The sequence below is a fragment of the Heloderma suspectum genome, chromosome 1, assembly GCF_057233095.1.
Source record: "Heloderma suspectum isolate Gila_16-S chromosome 1, 16-S_ref, whole genome shotgun sequence".
NCBI classification, from domain to species: Eukaryota; Metazoa; Chordata; class Lepidosauria; order Squamata; family Helodermatidae; genus Heloderma; species Heloderma suspectum.
Genome location: NC_139458.1, coordinates 177,936,229 through 177,959,608, shown reverse-complemented (window position 1 = coordinate 177,959,608; position 23,380 = coordinate 177,936,229). Strand labels below are relative to the sequence as shown.

Here is a 23,380-nt window from a genome sequence, read left to right as displayed (position 1 = left end):
CCATGATCTTAGTTTTTTTTAATGTTGAGTTTCAAACCAGCTTTTGCACTCGACATTCAAAATTAACCAAGCATTAAACATAACACTCTGAATGTGATTTTCTGTTTCTTGGTAATCATTTCTTGGTTAAAAAATTTTTTAAGTTGTTCATAAATGTTTGCAACTGGGACACCAGTACTAGTGACCATGTGATTCCAAGGGTGGAACTAGACATGCCACTCAATATGGGCTGTTGCTTAAAATGGCAGCCCTGTGTCATGATCTCCTTCCTCCTCCTAACTTTTAATTCCAGCTACGCATGTCTTGACATTATCGTGTCATGCATTTCTCCATCCCTGCTTTGCATCATTGGCTGCCACTTGCCAGGGCAGGGGAATACCATAGGTATGTCTGCCTAAATAATAGGGGGAGAGGCCTGACCCCAGGCTGCTGTGTAGTGTCATGTCTTCTTCCTCCTGGCACACGATATTACAGTTATGAGAAGACTTTAGTTCTACTCTCCCTAGACATGTCAATATAAAACGCATGCTTAGTTATATTGTCTCAAGAGTATGCCCCAGCCTTGCTTTAGTTAGGTGCCTCATTTTCTTGCTTGCGTGTACTTACTCCCTTGAATGAGAGAGTAACCATATTGGCTGGCCTAACTGGCTATTCCACTTATTTTAGAGCCTTTAGAGAAACACAGACTTAAGGCACAATCCTATGCATGTTTAGACAGAAAAAGGCCTGCAACTCCCGGTATGCTGGGGCATGCTGGGAATTTTAGGCCTTTTTCTGTCTAAATATGCATAGGATTGCGCCCTTAGTTGGTTTTCCAACTTGGAGACATCTTGCTCTCTTTTGCTTAGTTCCCCATGTTTCTTATGTGGCCTACCTGTGGGTTTGTCCCTTGTATTCTTTTTGATTAGGTATGCTCTGACTTCCTTAGGTAATGGTACTTCTTCTTTGAGGTGTTCGGTACCACATATTTCACCAGTCCTTTGAAGCAGTTGTCTCATATTGAGTCAAATTACTGGTCCAAATAACTCAGTATCATCTACACCAGGGAAGGCACCTTGGTGCCTTTCAGATGTTTTGGATTACAACTTCCATCAGCCTCAGCTGGCATGGCTAATGTTCAGGAATTGTGGGAGTTGTAGTCCAAAACATCTGGAGGGCATCAGGTTGCCTGCTCCTGGTCTACATGGACTAGCAGCGACTCTCTAAGGTTTCAGACAGAGGTCTTTCCCTGCCCTCCTTGGGAACTGAACCTGGGACCCTCTGCATGCAAAGTATGTGGTCTACTGCTTTGCTACAGCCCTTGCCCATTCATCTATGTCTTATGTGCCTCTCTATCCTGCTGTTGAAGGCAGGGCTCTGTTTGTGTGTGGAGTTCTGGCTCTAGTCCTGAAAAGATTCTTGGCCTCTGCAGGAACTCTGGTTTTAGTCTGCCTTTGGACGGATTGTACTTTGTTGTCTTGAGGTTGGCCCTGGCCCATGACCCCTTCCATTTGGTCCCTGTTCTCTGAGCCTGTTTAATACTTTGTGAAGAAAATGCACCTGGGGTAAAGGGAGCTGGGCTAAGTCTTTGATGGCCCTGTGAACAAACTAGAAACTCTCTTTTCATTATTAAGGGGCTGCTCCGCTCCGTTCTAACGGTCTCACCTTTGTGTACTAATTGACTAAGTCCTTTCGTGGCTTCCCGCCTTTCCCATTCTCCAGCATTTCATGTGATGATTTTCAAAAATTCAGGCAGCTCCTCTCCAAAACTGCATCACTTTTGCAGAGCAGAAGACCAATAAGCCACAACTGCATTCTTATATTGTCCATTGGTACCAAACACAGCAGAGAGCTGTGCAGAACACCAGGATCTACAGGGTGACAGCAGCAATGAGCTGCCAAACCTTTACAAAGGGAAAGCTGTGCATCTTCTCAACAATGATGCACTCATAAGGTCACAGACAGAGAAGTGCTGTGAATGCTGGAAAGAGGAGGGAGGGTGACACGTTCTCTTTTTAATGGAATCTGCTGGAGAAGAATTGGTTCCAATCTGAGAAGGCATTCTACTAATTAAACTAATGCCACGACCATAGGCTATGAGGACATACCTCTCGATATAAAGTTATAGTAAATGTTCTTCTCTTGTGTCTGAGCATCATCTCAAACTTAAAATAAAATTGGGAAGATGGTTTGTTCCTTAATCCCTTTTGCTGGACCCATAATGAACAGCCTTTCCCCTCACCATTTTTACCTTTTTTTGTTCCTGGATGAAAACCAGGCTTCAAAACTCTTGGCTTGAAATAAAAAATATTGTAGAAAGCACCCTGAGATAGCAATGATCCTAGGGATAATTGTTTTTAATTTATATTACATCATTCTCTTGTGATGTACTACAGCGCAGTGAATATCAGGGGCATTGGTGTATATTCTGTATAAAGTTAAGTTAAGACTGTTGCACATATTGCTTTTTCCAAATTCATTTCCTGACAAATGAGAAATGCATATTAATTTATAAGATTTTGAATAATGATAATTGCATGTTGCAGAACTTATTCTGGCATATCCGGGTAATTGCCAAAAAGTTGAGAGCATTGTCTTTACTTCTGTCATCAACTCTCAATAAGCCTTTTTGGATGTCTGATGTTCTGTTATGAAAAACACACAAAATGTGTTAAACCTCTATTCTCTGAAACACTTAAGGGTGCAATCCTATGGGGATAGGCAGCTGCCTACGAACTTGGAGGTGACCACCTATCCAATGCAGGGCAGGAGAAGCGCAGAGGGGATTGTCCCCTCCGTGCTTCAGCAGCTCTGCATTTGCGGCTAGACAGCCGATTTCAGCTGTCTAGCTGTGGACAGTGAAGTGGGGGAGGCGGCTGCCGGACGATACATAGGATGTGTCGTACCGGCATTTCTGCCTCCCCCCCCATGGAATGGCCCCCAGAACCCCCCGTTTTCACTGCTCCACACTCCTCTTCCGAGCACGGAGCTGTCCCAAGCTGCCTGTGAGGCAGTGCTGGAGGGAAAAGTCGGTTCCCAGAAACCCACATATCCTATGGCTGTCTAGCTGCTGACTAGCGGCTATAGGATTGCTCCATCCACCTCTTGAAAAGTGTCCAGAGATGGACACTGAACTACGTTATAAAGGGCCAGTTCAGACTGGCTAACGTATGGTTTAGCTTTAACCAGCTAACGTATGGTTTAGCTTTAACCAGCTAACGTATGGTTTAGCTTTAACCAACTAACGTATGGTTTAGCTTTATGTACACTGTAGGAGTTTTGGGCCTCCATGCTCCCCTCTTCTCTCTCCTGCTCAGGTGCAGCCACAAGGAGGAGATTGGAAGTTTTTGGTTCTACTTTTAAACTAACCAAGGAAGCCCTGTTATGTTTGAACTTATAAAACCATGTTTTATAATCCTGGCTTGTTTACTAACCATATTTTAAACTAAGTTTGAGTTTGCATGTAACAGGGAAATCTGGTTACTTTAAAAATGGAAGCAAAAGCTTCCAGTTTCCTTGCAGTGGTGCCAGAGGAGGAGGGAGGAGCACACAAGCGCAAAGGTAATGCACTTAATGCTAAACTATAGTTTAGCGTTGCATCTGAAAAGGCCCATAGATGTAGAGAGCAAATGGAGGAAAGTTACCTATAATAATCACTGGATACGTGTCCCCCATCAGCTGCACAGTATCAACATAATGTGCTCATGCTGTCATTGCTTTTACTGAGCTGTGACATTCGTTGCATGCCTATGTATATGAAAAAGGACCTATATTTCTTACCTGCTACTTCCCAGAAATGTAACAAAAGTTCAAGTACAGTACAATGAAAAGTTCAGTTCAACAAATTTATACAAACTGTACACTGTTTTGGCAACCCTCCTAACTTCATAATTGCTTTCATATGACTATGTTTGTTTTCTTATTTTATGTTTAATCTGAATGCTGTCTTCATCTTTATGCTTCTGTTTCATACCACCTCACGCTGCACTCCTGTGCAGTCCTGAAACTAAGCCCTATTGAACACACTAGAAGTTCTGAATTAAACCTGCATAGGATTGGCTGAACATCTCGCATGCTGCAGCTAGATATGAAGTCATCCACTTGTGCCTGCTTCAGCTTTCCAGCCAATAAACATTTTTCTTCCCATAAATGCTCTCCAGTTTCTATAAATCATGGGTGGGCAACTTCTGGAGGTTGGGGGGCACCTTGCTTCCCCAACCCCTCTGAGGGTTGTACCCTGCAGGCACCAGCTTTGCCAACGCAGTGGTGGCAACAAAGCAGCAGTTTTGCTTTAAAATGTGCCAGGAGCACATACCTTGTTTTGAAGCACAATTGTGCTCCTGGAGGCTTCTGGGAGCATGATTCTGCTTCCAAACAAGGTGCATTTTTCCTGTGAGCTTTGTTTTAAAGCAAAATTGCTGCTTATTGCTGCTGCCACTACAACAAATGCAGTAATGGCGGGGGGGGGGCCTGCACAAAACACTCACGTGTTACCCACCCCTTCAATAAATGATGGATCCCACTATTATAAAGATTATGGATTTCCAGGTGCAGAAGTTGGAAATGAAGCATTAGTTACTGGAAGGAAGGAGAGCAGTTTGCAGAGGCCATCTTCGTAAAATGGTCCAAACCTAGAATTCCTCCAAGAGGAAGTTGGAAGATATTACCAATAAACTATGATGCAAGATTGGTTTTTGTTGTCTCCAGTCACAAAATAGAGTAGATTTGAGACCAGAGTCTCCATCGGAACTGGGAGCATAACTTATACCCTAATCTTAAATACATTTACTTGGAAGTAAGCCATTTATTCTGATGGGGCTTTCCTCCAGATATATTAAGGATCAGGATGCTGTAGCAAGAGGTTCTAGGAATCTTCCTTCTGTGATTTTCCTTCAGTAGGTAGGACATTCCCAGTAAGAGCCACTATTCTATTCACATGTGCCTCAAATTGTGTAAGTTTGTGCATGGTTGGTGAGTCAGATGGTGCCTAACCTGCCCAGCTGCCCTGCCTCTGGACTTGCCTTGAGCCCACATGTTAAATGCAACATGGATATAGGATCTTTGCATAGATTTATCCAATCTTCATAGTCCTGATCTTGCACATCGTTACTCCTCATAATCAGGGGTTAAAGCCATATGAATCAGGTTTACGCTGTATTTATCAATTCCATATATGGATATGGGATAATGCCAGAGGTGGGACAGCTGCACCGGATGATCAGCTCCCTCACAGTCCACAGACTTTCCATAATATAAGGTAAGTTTGAATAGGGCTTGTATCTCTAAAAGCTGAGCATGGTTAATAAAAATGAAGCCAATGTTCTTCATGCTATGCATTTTATTTCATTTTTTCATTTCTTTTTTATTTAATGGAACAGCCTTATTTCAAAATGTCAGTCTTGGAAAGGGCGTAACACTTAGAATAATTCCTGGAATGGCAGGGGAAACCGGATGCATTCTGCATCCAGACTCCTTCATACATACAACATTCTTTGTTTTGTTTGGCTGCAGGCTGTTTCCTTTGTTGTATTGATGCTTGTTCTGTTCTGAGCTAGTATGTATTAGACCAGTTGGCCTTAAGAGCTTTACTTTCTTTTTTCCCCAGTTCTGTTTTACAGTCAAATAATAAGCAGTATTGAAAGCTTATATTTCTATGACTCTTTTTAAAAGTGAAAAATGGGAGTACAGATTACACTGTTTAAAGGAGCCCCACTTTTTGATATTACCCAAACAAACCAGGTTTAACAAAGGGGGAAAACAGAGATAAGAATGTAAAGAAAAGGGTAAGTTTTCAATGAATGCAGAGAGGATGCTGTCAAATTGACCCCATTGCTTTGAAAATGTTGCATACATTTCACATGCAAAGACCCATCTGCCAGTGCAACATCCATTTGTATCAAACCATCTCACATCAAAGTGTTCCAGCACTGTAGCATTATGGTTCATGGAGGAATTAGGATGTTCATCAAGGCAGCATATTATTATTTGCATCTGGACCTGTCTTCTATTGTAGGCTAAGATTGTGTTAGATTTCTCTCTTCACTTTTACAGCACTTTACAATGGAGTAAAGAAGATCTTTGGGTTTATCAGGTTGTCATTAGTCAGTATCCGACTGACATGCAAGGCAGAAGAACTCTCTACTTGGATATGCTACAGAAACTTCTGCCTCACAAATCTAGGCACACTCTTGTAAGTGACCAAACTAGATTTAACTTTTTAGTTAAATATTTTAATGAGCATTTAATTTAAAACATTTTCAATAGAGATATATTTTGTAAGCTACTGAATATAGGGCTACATCCTGTGTTGCTTGAATGGAAATCCACTTGCACAACACAACTTTCCCTTCCCCTCCCCACAGGACTCCTCTGCACCCACAAAAACTTGCTCCAGAGAGTTCCTCAACTCTTCAGGACAGACTTCAGGGACTGTGGGGGGCTATAGGGGAGAAGGAGGAGTTGCTTGTTCCCCATTCTGCTGATGGAAGCCTTCTGTCAGTGGAACAACACTAATTGGATTGCATCCACTGTATTGAATTAAAATAGGATGGTATAGATATAGACTAGACAGTTGCTGTCATTGTGGTGACAGAATGGGGCTCACAATATATCAGACTATTTATTTATTAAATTTATATCCCACCTTTCTACCAAAAATGGTGCTCAAGGCAGCTAACAATAATAAAATAGTGGTTAAAACAAAAACGTAATTAAAACGTAACATAAAAGCAAATCAGTTAAAAGCACAACAATAAAAGAAATAAACATCACCCATTAGTGAAAGATTATGCAAGTTGTAAGTTCATGATAGGGTGATTATCATAAAGCAATGATAGATGGGTGCTATTCTCACAACCAAGTAACTTTCACCTCAATACTGCTATTGATTCTACCCCCATGTGGTGGGAACTGAGATTGCTATGTCCTGGAGATCTGCTGAAACCTAAAATACACTAGGAAGCATAGTAAATCTCTCATGTCTACACCGAAGACTTTTAAAACAAATGTTCAGCAGACAGAACTGTCAGGCAAAAATCACATAATGGCAATTTAATCATGTCCAAAATGCACAGGTGCTGTAAATTCTGCTTGCTGCAGAAACAGTGGCCTAATCATAAATTGTCAGCATGGTGATCATGCACAAGAACAATATATGAATTGTCAAGGCTGCAGTAATAACCAGAGAATTCAGTATTCTTTTTTTGAACCAGGATCTGAAGAGGCCTGTGCATCTATGGGCTGGAGTCCAATGAGCCATATGTGGACCATATGCACTCCCCTTCATGGATCACTGCCTTGTTGTGGCGAAGGAGCTTGCATAACTCAGTGAAGCCATAAGCTATGCCTTGCAGGGCCACCCAAGACAGACAGGTCATGGCGGAGAGTTCTGACAAAATGTGGTCCACTGGAGAAGGAAATGGCAACCCACTCCAGTATTCTTGCCAAGAAAATCCCATGGAACGTATCACAAGGCTAGCAATGAATATGGACTTGAGCACACTCCGGGAGAGAGCGCAGGACAGGAAGGCCTGGCGTGCTATGGTCCATGGGGTCACGAAGAGTCGGACATGACTGAACGACTGAACAACAACAACAACAACAACAATATATGCACTGGGACCACTCGTCAAGGCCCTAGACCAAATGGTGGCCCAGGCTAAAAACATCTTTTGTGCCTCCTACATTTCAGTGCCTCTAAATCCATCCCTGTTAATTGCAGTCACTTGCTCCACCTGAAAAGCTGCTCCTAATGGCCAGAGCAGATTCAACACATCTTGAGGGAATGTAACCAGAACTGAACACTGCCACATCCACCGTATGTTTTGTATGCTGAAGCACTTTCTGCTTGCAATGGGGTGGGATGGGTTTTGATCCTGACCACGTATGTCTATACATATATTAGCACTTGTCCAATGCCCTTGTCCAGCTGCAAATCCTTGCACTGCATTCTGCTGCAGGTCCTTTAGAAGATTATCCAACTTCTGGGAGTATCACTGGGACTTGCAATCAGAAAGCGAGGCTCTGAAGCGCCACTCTTTCTTTGGATCCCAACCATCATCTTTGGGATTTTTTCAAAAACAATAGCTGTTGAGCATAATGGCCATTTGGTATCTCAAATGAATGCTTTATTCATATAGGTCTTAAAATATTACTAACTGCGGAAAAAATAACTCCGCTACTATCAGCCATGCTATGTTATTATGCTGGTAATCATAGGTAGTACTTAAATGATGTGCAAGGATTTGGATTTATACCCCGACTCCTTCCCCAAGGTCACAGCAAGTCACAACAGCATCAAACCACTTTTAAACAACGAAACATTAATGTAACACACGAGACAGTACTACTTCCAACACCAGCTGCAAGCTCATTACATTACTGCTGAACTGTGCCTGAGTTTTTTCTTCTTACAAAATGACAACGATATGTTATAATTTTAGGGGACTAATTGAACTTATCCATGATAACTTATTGCTGTGTTTCTCTTTCCTCTTTGCTTTTTCAGTGGATAATGCTTTTTCTCATGCCTTTGGCATCTTGTGGATGTGATCTTTTTATTAAGATAATCTTTGTTGTTCATTCCTGTGCTGGATGGAGGATGGTTTCATCCTTTAGGTGATTTGTTAGATCAGGAGTGGGCAATATGCAGCCCATGAGCCGCGTGTGGTCCCCCCGGCTGTTTTTTGCAGAGGCCCTCCCAATGCCCCACTGTTCCCTCACTGAAATTTAGCAGCATGGCACTGATGGGCTGGGGAGGGGGAGCCCCATTTTAAAAGGAAACATAAGGGGGTTGCCACCAAAATTTGGTGGTGTAGCAGCAGCAAAACGGGGCTATTTTAAAGCAAAATAGCCCCATTTTCCTGCTGCCTCACCACCAAATTTTAGTGGCAAACCACTGATGTTTCGTTTTAAAATGGGGCTTTTTTCTTGCCACTGCTGCGTTGCCGAGTTTCAGGAGCAGAGGTGCTGTCCCTGGTAGTGTTAGCGGGGGCACAATGCAGCTGCCTAACCCCTGTTTTAGATGAATACTTCTGTGAATTTGTATGTTTTTAATGAATAAGTTCTTGTACATTTGGGGGGTTTTGTTTTTATTATTTCTTTGTAAATCACTTTGGAGTTACTCCTGTTGTGATAAACAATACATAAATGTAATAGACTAACTAACTAACTAAAGGGCAAGTTCAGCCAGTCCTACATGAACCTGAAGCTCCTGGTAGGGATGGGTTCTCTCCTATCTTCACTGGCAGGCACACAGTTATGAGGGAGATAGTTTTCATTTTAGCTAATGGTTTCATTTTTAATGATTGCTTAAAGTAACCTTGAACAATCATGATACGTTGTATGGGTTTAAATAACGTTAGTTTCTTTTAATTTTGATTTTTATTAGGTTGCTCATGAAAGGACTTGGGACCACTATCATTTTACTAGAAATCAGTGGAGAACGTTGCTGTTCAACTGGGTCCAGGCTAGAAAAGCTTTTTTACTGAAGGCAGTAATGACTCTCAGTGAAGCTTCTGCTGCTCACGAGGCAGAAATTATGTTGGCTAATAATAAACGAAAACAACAGGAAATATGTGCGGATCTCAAAGAAAAGGTAGGTTCAATACACAACCACAGATTTAAATTTATGTTGCCTTGTATCCTGGCTTGTTCAATATTTGCTTGAGGAAACAAATGTTGCATTAGCTTTAATATGGGCTTTCCCCCTCTGAAAATTGCCACATACTCATAGTTACTAGTCTAGTCATTCTTCAGGACAGCACTTTTTGATTACATGCCTCTTGAGTGGGGTGGGGCTGGGATAGAAATTTTGATTTGTTTGGCTAGAAAACTTGTATACAATTTGTTTTTAATTTCTTCTTTGCTCTTGAGGCCTTATGTGAATGGATCTGTTTTGCTTCAGTTTCATGCGCCATAAATGTGTTCCCTTTTGCTAATATATCTTGCTTTCATTAATCTTATCCTGTGCTCGTGTATGTTGGTATAGCTTATTGGTTATATTCCCCCAGTAAGAGGCATGCCTGAATAATAAAGTTGCAATGAGAGAACAAAACTCTTCTATCTGATGTGTGTCTGTACTAGAGAAGTGCTTAATTCAGGTGTGTAAAAAGTAGCCCAGTGCTCAAATTATTGGGGGTGTGTGTGGAAGGGGACTTCAATTAATATCCCAGTTTTAGCCAGATCACAACTCTCTGAAGCCTTCTAAAACAGTAGTTAAAAAGGCCACCACAAACGATGGGGAGACACTGTGCAGCTGTAAATGGACATAAAGAACAGAACACTAAAGTTGATGATAAGTAAAGAGAATAGGAGTGTGAAGAAACTGACTTTTTGTGAGGTAAAACTTTGATATGTTCAACTGTTTTGCTTTGTTTCAATGACTGAAGACAAAGGGGTCAACAGCAGAAGGGGAAAACGTGTGCCTTCTACTATAGGTTTGTGCCTGAGGGGTGATGCACTGTAAATATGGTGTGCTGGTGGAGTGGCAGTTACTGTTACCATTGGGAGGGGAATATGAGGCCAGGTTTCTGTCTTATATATAGGAAGGGTGGATAGAAATTGGTACTGTCTGATTGGAGGATAGCTAAGCATTCTAAAGATGCCTATTGGTTGGTTCTGAGTTTGAACAGAGGTGGTATGATGGAATGTTGGCTACACCAAAGCTGACTGGGTGGAGGGTTCTTCCAGGAGGAAATATAAGGCATTTGCGGGAAGTTTGAGGCATTTGCGGGGAGTTTGGGGAGAGTTTTGTATGGAGGAGGTTCATCTGAGGGAGATCATCTCAGAGTCTCACCAGGGAAGAGTGGCAATTGAAGAGTGTCTGCAGGAGAGGCCGAGAGCCTAAGGAAGACAACAGCGCAGCAGCAGCAGCTAGACTGGGAAGCCAAGCTGGAAGCAAGCAAGGTAGAAGAAGGCCAGCAAGGGCAGAGAGGAAGACTCCAAAAGCAGCCTTCAGAAGGAGCCAAGGCCTGGGTAACAGTTGGAGGAGGTCTGAAGACAGAGCAGCTGCTGGACCAGGGAAGTCTGGTAAAGCGTAATTAAATGTCCCGGTGGGAGTCAAACCTTACTGGAATATCAACCCCTCATTGCCAGGCCTGTGTGTTAGCAGGTGTAGCTGGATTGGGGAACTGGCCTAAATTTACTTAGGATTAGGTACTGTAGCTTCCCGAATTTAACTGATGGTAACAATAACCACATAAAAGCCCTGCTTTTAAAGTAATCATAAATTATAAGCTGTCTTGTTCCATTCATTTGTAACAAAATATGCTTTATCTTGTTTTTACTATACTTGTACCTCTGATCTGTTTGTCTCATGCCCAATGACCAGCTACCTTAGATAAAAGAGTAGAGGGGGCCATCAAGGGTGTTTCTTCTCCACAAGAAGGAAGTGCAGGAGCGGGATGTAAAGATGCTAGACAAAAACTTTAATTTGGAAAATCTGATCTAAGTCTAGAAGAGGAGCCTAGCAATTGCCAAGTGTGTGATCAACCTGAATTAATAGACAACAATAAACATGTTGTCTTCTGCCAAAATTCCTGGATGCTTTTTCCCCCCCTTTTGTCTTTTTATTTGGACACTGCCCCTGTATTCATCTAATTCTTTGTTTTCAATATATTATCAGAGTACCTGCTATATTGGATATTGCTGTATGTCCTATGTGATGTAATACGATGTATATATGATGAGAACCTCATAGTTGTTCTGTATCTCTTATATGTAATAAAGGCAGGCACCTCTAGAAATCCTCTTTTGGCAATGGAAAGAGGGAAGAAAAGCGCCCCTTCATTCCCTCGTGCCCATCCACCACCACTCTGCTTCCTGGTACCTCCTCCATTTTTCAGTGTGTTTTCAACTACCTCTTTTTCATCCAAGTCCTGGACAAAGTCCAAGTCACAGTTCAAAGCTGTGGAGAAATTGGATTTTTTAAGGCTTCAGAAAACTGAGCTAGGACACAAGCCTTTGGAGGCAAGGACACTGTGCAATCCCTGATCTTCTCTAATCAAGCTTGGGGAAGCTCTCTGACCTAAATGAGTTAAAGCTTAGGCAGAGTCTCTTTATTTATATTCTTAGTAGGCATTCCCTCTAGTCCATCTGAGTGTAGTTAGAGCTGGGAGTGGGCTTTTTATCAGTCACATGGTGGTCTGAAAGGCACAGGTAGGTGGGTGGAGAAACACCTTACCTCTGCCTGTTTGAAAGGATACATGGGGATTGTACTGTTCCTAATTGTATGGGGGAATGAGAGACACTCTCTAACCCTGGGTGTAACAGTGCTCTGCACACCAATCTGTTTAGGAGGTGGACATGGTGAGATGAGTGGCAGATGTGCAGGATTCCAGCTTTAAGGCATAATCAAGCCCCGTCCATTGCCTTCTTGTGTAGGGTAGTTTATCTGAAGGACACCAGAAAGAAGGGCAACAGGAGATAGTTGGTTAGGAGCTATACTTTCTTCATCTGCCTCAGGCAAACAGAGAACAGAAACAAAAGAAAACAATGTCAAGCTGGCTTCATAAAAACCATGTGCTAAATGGCATGATCCATCATGCATTTCCATAAATCTGCTGGCATTTCTATAAAGATAATGTGCAAAATGGCATGATACATCATGTGCTAAATGACCATGTGGTAAATGGCATGAGCCACCAGGAACAAACAAACAGATAGACACACGCACGCACGCCCACATACACACACACACACGTACACAGATCAAGTTCCTAAAATCTGAAGGTATAGTAACATTGTTTTTCTATAGATCTACAGAATGGCCCAAAAGTAGGTATACAGTTGTTTGGAATGTTGATGGGAGGGGGAGAGAATGTGTGAGTAGAAGATGTGTGGGTGGAGTTAGAATGACAGTTGGGATGAGTGAGTGACAGGGAATGACTGTTAAATCAGTTAAGTGTAGAGAGTGAGGAGAGTGAGGTCCTTAAGTAGGTATACAGTTGTTTAGTTGTTTAGGGTTTTTTTTACTGATATTGTGAATGATGGCAGCGAACTTGAGTCAAGAACAAAGAAAGTGGATTCTAAAGCAGTACTGGAAGACTGAAAATTCTCTCCCCCTCCCATCAACATTCTAAACAACTGTATACCTACTTTTGGGCCACTCTGTATAGATTTCAAGCTTTCATACAGAAAGCAAGTGTGTAAGAATGTAGTGCCTCCGAATAGGAAATGTGAATGGGTGAGATGCATGCCATGAGGTTCAATTCCCTTCTCTGCACTAAATGGAGAGTGAGGCAAAGAAAAGAGCTACCTTTCCCACTTCCTACTCTTCAGAAACATCCCCAACCCTGATTTGAGGGGATGTGTGCCATAAGAACATAAGAAGAGCTATGCTGGATTAGACCAAGGGTCCATCTAGTCCAGCATTCCATTCACACAGTGGCCAACCAGCTGTCGACTAGGAACCCACAAGCAGGGCATGAGTGCAACAGCACCCTCCCACCCATGTTCCCCAACTGAGGTACATAGGCTCACTGCCTCTGGTACTGGATAGCACATAGCCATCAAGACTAGTAGCCATTGATAGCCTTTTCATCCAGGAAATTTTCCAACCCCCTTTTAAAGCCATCCAAATTGGTGGCCATCACTAAATCCTGTGGTATTGAGTTCCATAGTTTAACTACGCACTGTGTGAAGAAGTACTTCCTTTTATCTGTCCTAATCTCCCACCAATCAGCTTCATGGGATGACCCCAAGCTCTAGTACTTTGAGAGAGGGAGAAAACTGTCTCCCTATCCACATTCTCCACACCATGCTTAATTTTGTAGACCTCTATTATGTCACCCTCCTTTTTCTCAAGCTAAACAATCCCAGCTGTTGTAACTTTCTCTCATAGGGAGATGCTCCAGCCCCTTGATCATTTTAGTTGTCCCTTTTCTGAACTTTTTCCAGCTGTACAATATCTTTTGAGGTGTGGTGACCAGAACTGTACACAGTATTTGAAGTGTGATCGCACCATAGATTTGTATCAATTGATTGATTAATTGATTGATTGAATTTCTTAATCGCCCATCTGGCTGGTCACCCGGTCACTGTACAACAATACAATTTTAAAACAATAACATTCTACTTTAAAACATATTTCTAAAAATCCTCTAACCTACCCCAAATGCCTGCCTGAACAACTACGTTTTTAATGCGTGGCGGAAGCTCATTAAAGAGGGGGCATGGCGGAGTTCCCTAGGGAGGGAGTTCCACAGAGTGGAGGCCACCACAGAAAAGGCCCTCTCTCTCATCCTCAGCAGCCTAGCTGTCCTGGCTGATGGGAAAGAGAGACAGCTATCCAAGGCTGATCTTGTTAAGCAGCCTGTCTGGTGTTGCTGGGGGCGCTCCTTAAGATAGGCTGGGCCGGAATCATATAGGGTTTTGAAGGTCAAAACCAACACCTTGAATTTGGCCCAGAAAACAACTGGCAACCAGTGCAACTGCTTCAGCACCGGAGTGATGTGATCACGCCAGCAGCTGCCTTTAATCAGGCGAGCTGCCGCATTCTGTACCAGCTGCAGCTTCCAAACTGTCTTCAAGGGTAACCCCATGTAGAGCGCATTACAGTAGTCTAGACGAGAGGAGACCAGGGCATGTACTACCGATGGAAGCAGATGGTCGGGAAGGTAGGGGCACAGCCACTGTATCAGATGGAGTTGGTACAGCGCTGTCCGACTCACGGCTGATACCTGAGCCTCCATGGACAGCTGGGAGTCTAAAATGACCCCCAGGCTGTGGACCTGGTCTGTCAAGGGTAACCGTACCCCACTCATCACCAGGTCAATATCCCACAACTTCCTCTTGTCTCCCACCAAAAGTACCTCAGTCTTGTCAGGGTTCAGCTTATTCCTCCCCATCCAGCCACTCACCGTCTCCAGACATTTGGAGTGGGATGCTACGGCCAACCTTGGTGAAGATTTAAACAAGAGGTAGAGCTGCGTGCCATCCGTATATTGATGACACCACACCCCAGACCTCCCGATGATAGCCCACAGTGGCTTCACATAGATGTTAAATAGCATCAGGGAGAGGATGGAACTGTGTGGCACCCCACACGTGAGCAGCCACAGGTCCGAAACCTCCTCTCCCAGTACTACCCTCTGGCACCTGCCGGAGTGGAAGGACCGGAACCACCGTAATATGGTGTCTCCCATGCCCAACCCCTTCAGGCAGTCCAGGAGGATACCATGGACAATGGTATCAAAAGTTGCTGAGGGGTCGAGGAGAACAAAGGAGCATTCACCCCTATCCAAAGCCCTCCTCATATCAACCACTAAGGCGACCTTGTATAAAGGCAGTATGTTATTGGTAGTTTTATTCTCAATTCTTTTTCTAATTATGCCTAACATGGAGTTTGCCTTTTTTACAGCAGCCACACACTGGGTTGACATTTTCATTGAGTTTTCCACCACAACCCCCAGATCTCTTTCTTGGTCAGTCACCGCTAGCTGAGATCCCATCAGGTTATACTTGAAGTTGGGATTTTTTGCCCCAACATGCATCACTTTACACTTGCTTATGTTGAACCACATTTGCCATTTAGATGCCCATTCTCCCAGTTTGGAGAGATCCTTTTGGAGCTCTTCACAATCCCTTTCTGTTTTAACCACCCTAAATAATTGAAGCCATGAAGTTAAACTCTCCTTCCCATGCAGTTTTTGCCATGGAGAAGTTTAAGGATCTTCCCTTCTTGGGCATGAACACACCCAATTTCAAAGATCATTCTCAGAGGCTCTTCTCTGACTTTCCTTGAAGTGCAGTGGGTTGTGACCAGGGAGAAGGTCTTCTCTTTTGTGGTATTCCAGCTGTGGATTCCTCTCCCTGGAAAGTTAACCTGGCGCCAACTCCAATGTCTTTTTAACACCAGGTAAAGGCCTTTTTATTTGCTTGGGATCTTAATGTAAATGTTTAGATTTGGGTTTATGTCAGACTTCTATTTGTTTGGATTGAGATCATGCCAGTACTGCCTTTTGCTGTCACTAGAAAGGTCAAGGATGGTAGTGTCCTTCCTTTCACATAGGTCAAAAGTATGACCTGGTTCACACTATCACTGCTGCCCACCATGGTTTGTTTAAGCCACGGTGAGCCATGCCTCATGCTGGGTGGTTTTTGAGTATTAAAACTGCAGCTTATTTTGTCGTCTGAACCCAGGGACCACGGTTTATGTGAGGGTTAAACGACTCTTAAATAAGCCACAGTGAACAGCAGTGATCATGCGAACCAGCTGTGTATGTGTTTGCTAAGCTAACATTTGTCTTGATTCATTTGATACTTGAAGATGTTTCTCTGAGCCTGAAATTGGTAAGTTGTTGTGAATCAGAAATGAGCAGTTCAGTACCGATGATAAACTTATTATTGGTAAATTATTTTGGCTCCAATCCTAGATACCTGGGAGTAAGCTCCATTGAACTGACTAGGACTTAGTTCTGAGTAGACATTGACACTGAGACACTGAGTAGACAGTAGACATTCTGAGTAGACATAGGATTGCATTATTTATGGCATTTCCAGTCAGGGTCCAATTGTTGTCTGGATCAATTGCATAGAATTTGCACCCCCGACCCTAATGCCCATCTTTAGGATACAGATGGGGATGGAGCAGGCTCAATACAGATGGGGATGGAGCAGTCTCAACTTTCCATGGCTCAACTACTCAAGGTCCTAGAAGTTCCTAAGTCCTTGTTGGGCCATTTTTGTGCTTTTAAAGAGTTATTTTTTTTAAAAAACAAATGGATATATTTCTCCATATACTAGGACCGAGGCAATCTCCAGAGAAGGTAGAAAGTGCTATCTTAGTTTTAGGAGGCTTATTTTACTTCCAAACAGATAGGCACTCAACCATCCAAATTCAGCACTAGAGGACATTATGATGATTTGTAAAGTGATGGTAGGCAAAGGCCAAGATAGATTGATAGTTCACAGAACGTTGTTTAATAAACAAAAACAATAAGATAGTTTGTAATGCTAAAAACCCATGAATTGCCAAGACAATGTGTGTTATTAAAGAATAAAGGAATAGAAAAGCAACATTTTAATTGGTTTTAATTTAAAAGAATTATTACATTTTTTAAAATTCAAGCAGACTATTCAGTAGAAATGGCAAGGGGCTTAAGATGAAACTGAATTCCTCTAAGGACAAATCTTGAGAAGCTGCAGTAAAGCAAATCAACAGGGACCATATGGCATTCCTCTGGATTGTACCAATGGGAGATTGGAATATGCCTATAAAACAGCTATTCCTTACAGTGTGGAACATGGTAATTTTTTTTTTAAATGACAGTCTTTATGAGTAGGAAAGAAAATGAAAATAGAATTGTTGAGAATCCCAGAAACTGCCCCTTTCTAAGCTTTGCATTTTGTGAGGTTCCTGCAAAGACTCTTTTTCTAATATCTCCTGTTCCCAGGATCTGGAAAGTATCCTTGCCAAAGTCACCTCCTGATTCAGCCCATATGATGTCCCCTCTGCTTCTAAGCCCCCCCCCCCCCCGGTAATCTTTTCTATTAACATTTTTAAACTATCTTTTGTTACATTTAGAGTCCCATCAGCAGAGCTGGAAGAGCTTCAGGGCTGTAGTTCATAGTAACAAATGGTTAACCCTTTCGTCCTCTAGCCTGCACACTTTTTCAGAAATCATGTGTAGCTGGTGTTTTTCTTCCTTCTTGGTTGTAGGATCTACAACTGTAGGGAGCAATGTAACCTTCTCCCTACTCTAGTTCTAACACACAGAAGCCTCATTCCTTGTTACCTCTTTCAACTGTGGAGCTGAGGATTTGTGAGGGGCAGCCAACCCTATCACATTACTTCATTTACTGATGTGACAGACTATCTATACCAGGGATGGGCAACTTGTAGCCCTCCAGATGTTTTGGCTTACAACCCTGATCAGCCCTAGCCAGCATAGCCAATGGTGAGGGATGATGGGAGTTGTAGGCCAAAACATCTCAAAGGCCACAAGTTGCCCACTCTGATCTATATACACTGTCCCCCAGTCTGAATGGTTGCTCAGAGCTTAATTTGTGCAATTTTCAATAGCCAGACATAGCCCTGGGCCTTATGCTGCTGAACATGGGTAGAGCTTTCAAACTGACCACTATCCTCCTCTACACATTGAGGACTAGAAAGCATGGTTTTTCAGAGCTGTGGTTATGAGTTATCAGTGTACTTGAGTCCCAGCACCACGATGTGTGTTGTTTTACAAGAGGCATAATGAAGGAGTAGAGAAGGCATCATTTTTGTTTGGGGTATGTTTCCATTCCTTTTTTGTTTCACTGTGGAAGGAGATCGTATAGACAGCATTAACCTTTGGTCCAGCTTGATGATGCCTTCAGAAAGGGACAATTTTGTGTTTTGAGTGTAATAAAGCTCTTGGGAAAGTCAGAGCTGCCCGTTAATTATACAGACATAATCTTTCTTTCCTGATAGCTTAATAGCTTAAAGTGTTGAATTGGGGATTGAAGCCAATTCTAATATCACTCCTCCTAGATGTGGGTCGGTCTCCTCCTTCAGTCCACAGCAGTACAGTATAAAACTTTTCATTCTTTAATTACTGATGTTTTTAATGGAAAATTTTGAATAAAATGATGTGGAGCAATATCCAACAATGCCATTCTGCTAACGCAAATTACATTGCGCTAGCACTGCCTTGTTGTGGCGAAGGGGTTTGCGTAACTCAGGGAAGCCATAAGCTATGCTGTGCAGGGCCACCCAAGACGGACAGGTCGTGGCAGAGAGTTCTGACAAAATGTGGTCCACTGGAGAAGGAAATGGCAACCCACTCCAGTATTCTTGCCAAGAAAACCCCATGGAACGTATCACAAGGCTAAAAGATATGACACCGGAAGATGAGGCCCTCAGGTCGGAAGGTATCCAATATACTACTGGGGAAGAGCAGAGGGTATTTCCAAGTAGTGCCAGAAAGAGTGAAGCGGCTGGGCCAAAGCCAAAAGGACACTCAGCTGCAGATGAGTCTGATGGTGAAAAGAAAATCCGATGCTGTAAAGAACAATATTGTTTAGGAACCTGGAATGACAGATCAATGAATCAAGGTAAGCTGGAGGTGGTCAAACATGAGATGGCAAGATTGAACATCGACATCTTGGGAATCAGCGAACTAAAATGGACAGGCATGGGCGAATTTAATTCAGGTGACCATTATATCTACTACTGTGGGCAAGAATCCCTTAGAAGAAATGGAGTAGCACTCATAGTCAACAAAAGGGTGGGAAAAGCAGTACTGGGGTACAATCTCAAAAACGATAGAATGATCTCAGTATGAATCCAAGGCAAACCATTCAACATCACAGTAATTCAAGTCTATGCCCCAACCACTGAGGCCGAAGAAGCTGAGGTTGATCGGTTCTATGAAGACCTCCAACACCTTCTAGAACTAACACCAAAAAAAGATGTCCTTTTCATCATAGGGGATTGGAATGCTAAAGTAGGAAGTCAAGAAATAACTGGGATAGCAGGCAAGCATAGCCTTGGTGTACAAAATGAAGCAGGACAAAGGCTAATAGAGTTTTGCCAAGAGAACATGCTGATCATAGCAAACACTCTTTTCCAGAAGCACAAGAGACGACTCTACACATGGACATCACCAGATGGTCAATATCGAAATCAGATTGATTATGTCCTTTGCTGCCAAAGATGGAGAAGCTCTACACAGTCAGTCAAAACAAGACCTGGAGCTGACTGTGGCTCAGATCATGAGCTTCTTGTTGCAAAATTTTGGCTTAAATTGAAGAACGTAGGGAAAACCACTAAACCATTCAGGCATGACCTAAATCATATCCCTTATGAATATACAGTGGAGGTGAAGAATAGATTTAAGGGATTAGACCTGATAGACAGAGTGCCTGAGGAACTATGGACGGAGGTCCGTAACATTGTTCAGGAGGCAGCAACGAAATCCATCCCAAAGAAAAAGAAATGCAAGAAAGCCAAGTGGCTGTCTGAGGAGGCTTTACAAGTAGCTGAGGAAAGAAGGGAAGCGAAAAGCAAGGGAGAAAGGGGGGATATAACCAACTGAATGGAGAGTTCCAGAGAATAGCAAGGAGAGACAAGAAGGCCTTCTTAAATGAACAATGCAAAGAAATCGAGGAAAACAACAGAATGGGAAAGACTAGAGATCTCTTCAAGAAAATTGGAGATCTCAAGGGAACGTTTTGTGCAAAGACGGGCATGATAAAGGACAAAGAAGGCAGGGACCTAACAGAAGCAGATGAGATTAAGAAGAGGTGGCAAGAATACACAGAAGAACTATATAGGAAAGATCTTAATGTCCCTGATAGCCATGATGGCTGCCAATACTTTAAGATGGTGCCTCTTTGGTTCTATCAACAGTGGCCACAAGACTGGAAAAGGTCAGTTTACATTCCAGTTCCAAAGAAGGGCAATGCCAAAGAGTGTTCAGACTACCGTACAATTGCGCTCATTTCACATGCCAGCAAGGTGATGCTCAAAATCCTACAAGCTAGGCTTCAGCAGTATGTGAACCGAGAACTACCGGAAGTACAAGCTGGGTTTCGAAGAGGCAGAGGAACTAGAGATCAAATCACCAACATTCGCTGGATCATGGAGAAAGCAAGAGAATTCCAGAAAAACGTCAATTTCTGCTTCATTGACTACACTAAAGCCTTTGATTGTGTGGATCACAACAAACTCTGGCAAATTCTTAAAGAGATGGGGGTACCAGACCACCTTACCTGTCTCCTGAGAAACCTGTATGAGGGCCAAGAAGCAACAGTAAGAACCACACATGGAACAACCGATTGGTTCAAAATTGGGGAAGGAGTACGACAAGGCTGTATATTGTCGCCCTGCTTATTTAACTTATATGCAGAGTACATCATAAGAAACGCCAGGTTGGATGAATCACAGGTTGGAATTAAGATTGCTCGGAGAATTATCAATAACCTCAGATACGCAGACGATACCACCCTAATGGCAGAAAGCGAAGAGGATCTCAAGAGCCTCTTGTTGAGGGTGAAAGTGGAGAGTGCAAAAGCTGGTTTGAAACTCAACATTAAGAAAACTAAGATCATGGCATCTGGCCCCATCACTTCCTGGCATATAGAAGGGGAAGAAATGGAAGCAGTGACAGATTTTATTTTCTTGGGCTCCAAGATCACTGCAGACGGTGACTGTAGCCGTGAAATTAAAAGACGCTTGCTCCTTGGAAGGAAAGCTATGGCAAACCTAGACAGCAGAGTAAGAAGCAGAGACATCACCTTGCCGACAAAGGTTCGTTTAATCAAAGCTATGGTTTTCCCAGTAGTAATGTATGGCTGTGAGAGCTGGACTATAAGGAAGGCTGAGCGCCGAAGAATTGATGCTTTCGAACTGTGGTGCTGGAGAAGACTCTTACGAGTGCCCTGGACTGCAAGGAGGTCAAATCAGTCAATCCTAAAGGAAATCAACCCTGGCCGCTCATTGGAAGGACAGATACTGAAACTGAAGCTCAAATATTATTTTGGCCACCTAATGCAAAGAGGAAACTCCCTGGAAAGGACCCTGATGCTGGGAAAGATTGAAGGCAAAAGGAGAAGAGGACGGCAGAGGATGAGATGGCTAGATAGCATCACCGATGCAATGAATATGAACTTGAGCACACTCCAGGAGAGAGCAGAGGACAGGAAGGCTTGGCGTGCTATGGTCCATGGGGTCATGAAGAGTCAGACACAACTTAACAACTGAACAAAACAACAAGCAGAAGGGACCTCTAGTGCAATGCCAATAGCGTTAGCTGGCATAATTGGTTTTCTAGAAAATCATGTCACACAAGCAAACACTGTTGGCATTGCACTAGAGTTCCCCTACACTAGCACGAAGTAATTTAGTGTTTAGTAATGTTAGTGGAATGATGTCATTGGATACTACCCATGATTTGTAGGTTTAAAAAGCTAGTTCGAAAAAAAAACCCAGAATCCATTTCAGTCAGATTCAGATGTTTTACTTGGCCAAGCAACACCATAACCACTAACATTCAGCTTTTTTGAAGTAGGGCTGATCTAACCCACAACAAAGCCCCACGGTGCGGGGATGGCCTGGGCAAACCTGAGATATCTTCCTAGTGTTAACTTGTTGCCTATATCGCCACTAAAGTAGCACCCATTCAGGTCCTTAACTAAGGATTTGTTATTGTTACGATTATTAATAAATGTGCCTCACAAAGAGTGACAGGACAGGTCTCTTCCCCAAGGGCTTTACAATCTCTAGAAAACAATACAAGGGAGTTAACAGAGGAGGGCACGGAAATGGTGGTAGGGATAAAAGGGGAAGATATTTGATTACTGTAACTATAGTTTATTAAGACTTAGTTACAGTAGAGTATGGAGATATGATTGACATACAAGGACTGAAATATGGCCAAGTATGTGGGTGAAAAGTGGAGAAATTTCTGGCTGGGTAAATTGCATATCAGTAAATCTTAACTTTTGCATCTGTTTCTCTACCAAATAATTATTCTTGATAAATATATCTTTAAAGTCTGTATATATACCTACAGGGGCCGCGGTGGCTTAGGGGCCGTGGTGGCTTAGACGCTGAACTGCAGACTGGAAGGTCGGCAGGTCAGCAGTTCGAGACCCGAGTGCCGCGTGACGGAGTGAGCTCCCATCTTCAGTCCCAGCTTCTGCCAACCTAGCAGTTCGAAAGCAAGAAATTGCAAGTAGATAAATAGGTACCGCCTCGGCGGGAAAGGTAACAGCGTTCAGTGCACCTCGGTGTTCAGTCATGCCGGCTACATGACCACGGAAGCGTCTTCGGACAGCGCTGGCTCTTCGGCTTAGAAACGGGGATGAGCACCGCACCCTAGAGTCGGACACGACTGGTTGGGGACACCTTTACTTTTATATATACCTACATATACACATATCCAGGAGAACCATATACATGGCTAACAAGAAAAACCCTTTGCTACTTGCAAATTCTGAAGTCTAGCTTTCTGTAGTCTTGGTTTGTTCTTCTTTTTATTGTTTCTAGTTATAGTTTACATTTTTAAACCAAAGTTAAAATAGAACCAAGCTTAATTAACTTCCTTATTTATAGTAACACCAATTTCTCATGAACAGTTTCACTTTTCCTCTTTCCTGTTGATTCTGCTCCTTTGTTCCTCACTTCTGTCCTGTAGTCTCTTGCTATTTCTTATTGTTCTCCACTCCCATTAAATTGGAAGGCCTTCAAGAAAAAAACCCATATGTCTTATGTTTGTGTGCTGTAATGTACGACATAACTAGGTAATGCCTACAGAACAGATTTTACCTTCTTCTAGCAAATATAATACTTAACAAGGGAGTCGTTCATACAACATGACAACCCAGAGTATGGGTTGTTGTTGAATCATGGGTTGTTGTGTTATGTGAACCCAGCCGTGCAAATAAATCATGGTTTGTTAACCACAAACAACCCACA

General features: G+C 42.8%; 1 protein-coding gene across 1 annotated transcript in view; it reads left to right on the top strand.

Annotated features, from left to right (window-relative positions):
- CCDC148 (coiled-coil domain containing 148) overlaps nt 1-23,380 on the top strand; it is a 147,601-nt gene that overhangs the window by 72,956 nt on the left and 51,265 nt on the right. The window contains exons 9-10 of the mRNA XM_084829666.1: nt 6,031-6,169; nt 9,368-9,574. Of these exons, the coding sequence (XP_084685792.1) occupies nt 6,031-6,169; nt 9,368-9,574 (346 nt within the window). The remainder of the gene's footprint in view (nt 1-6,030; nt 6,170-9,367; nt 9,575-23,380) is intronic.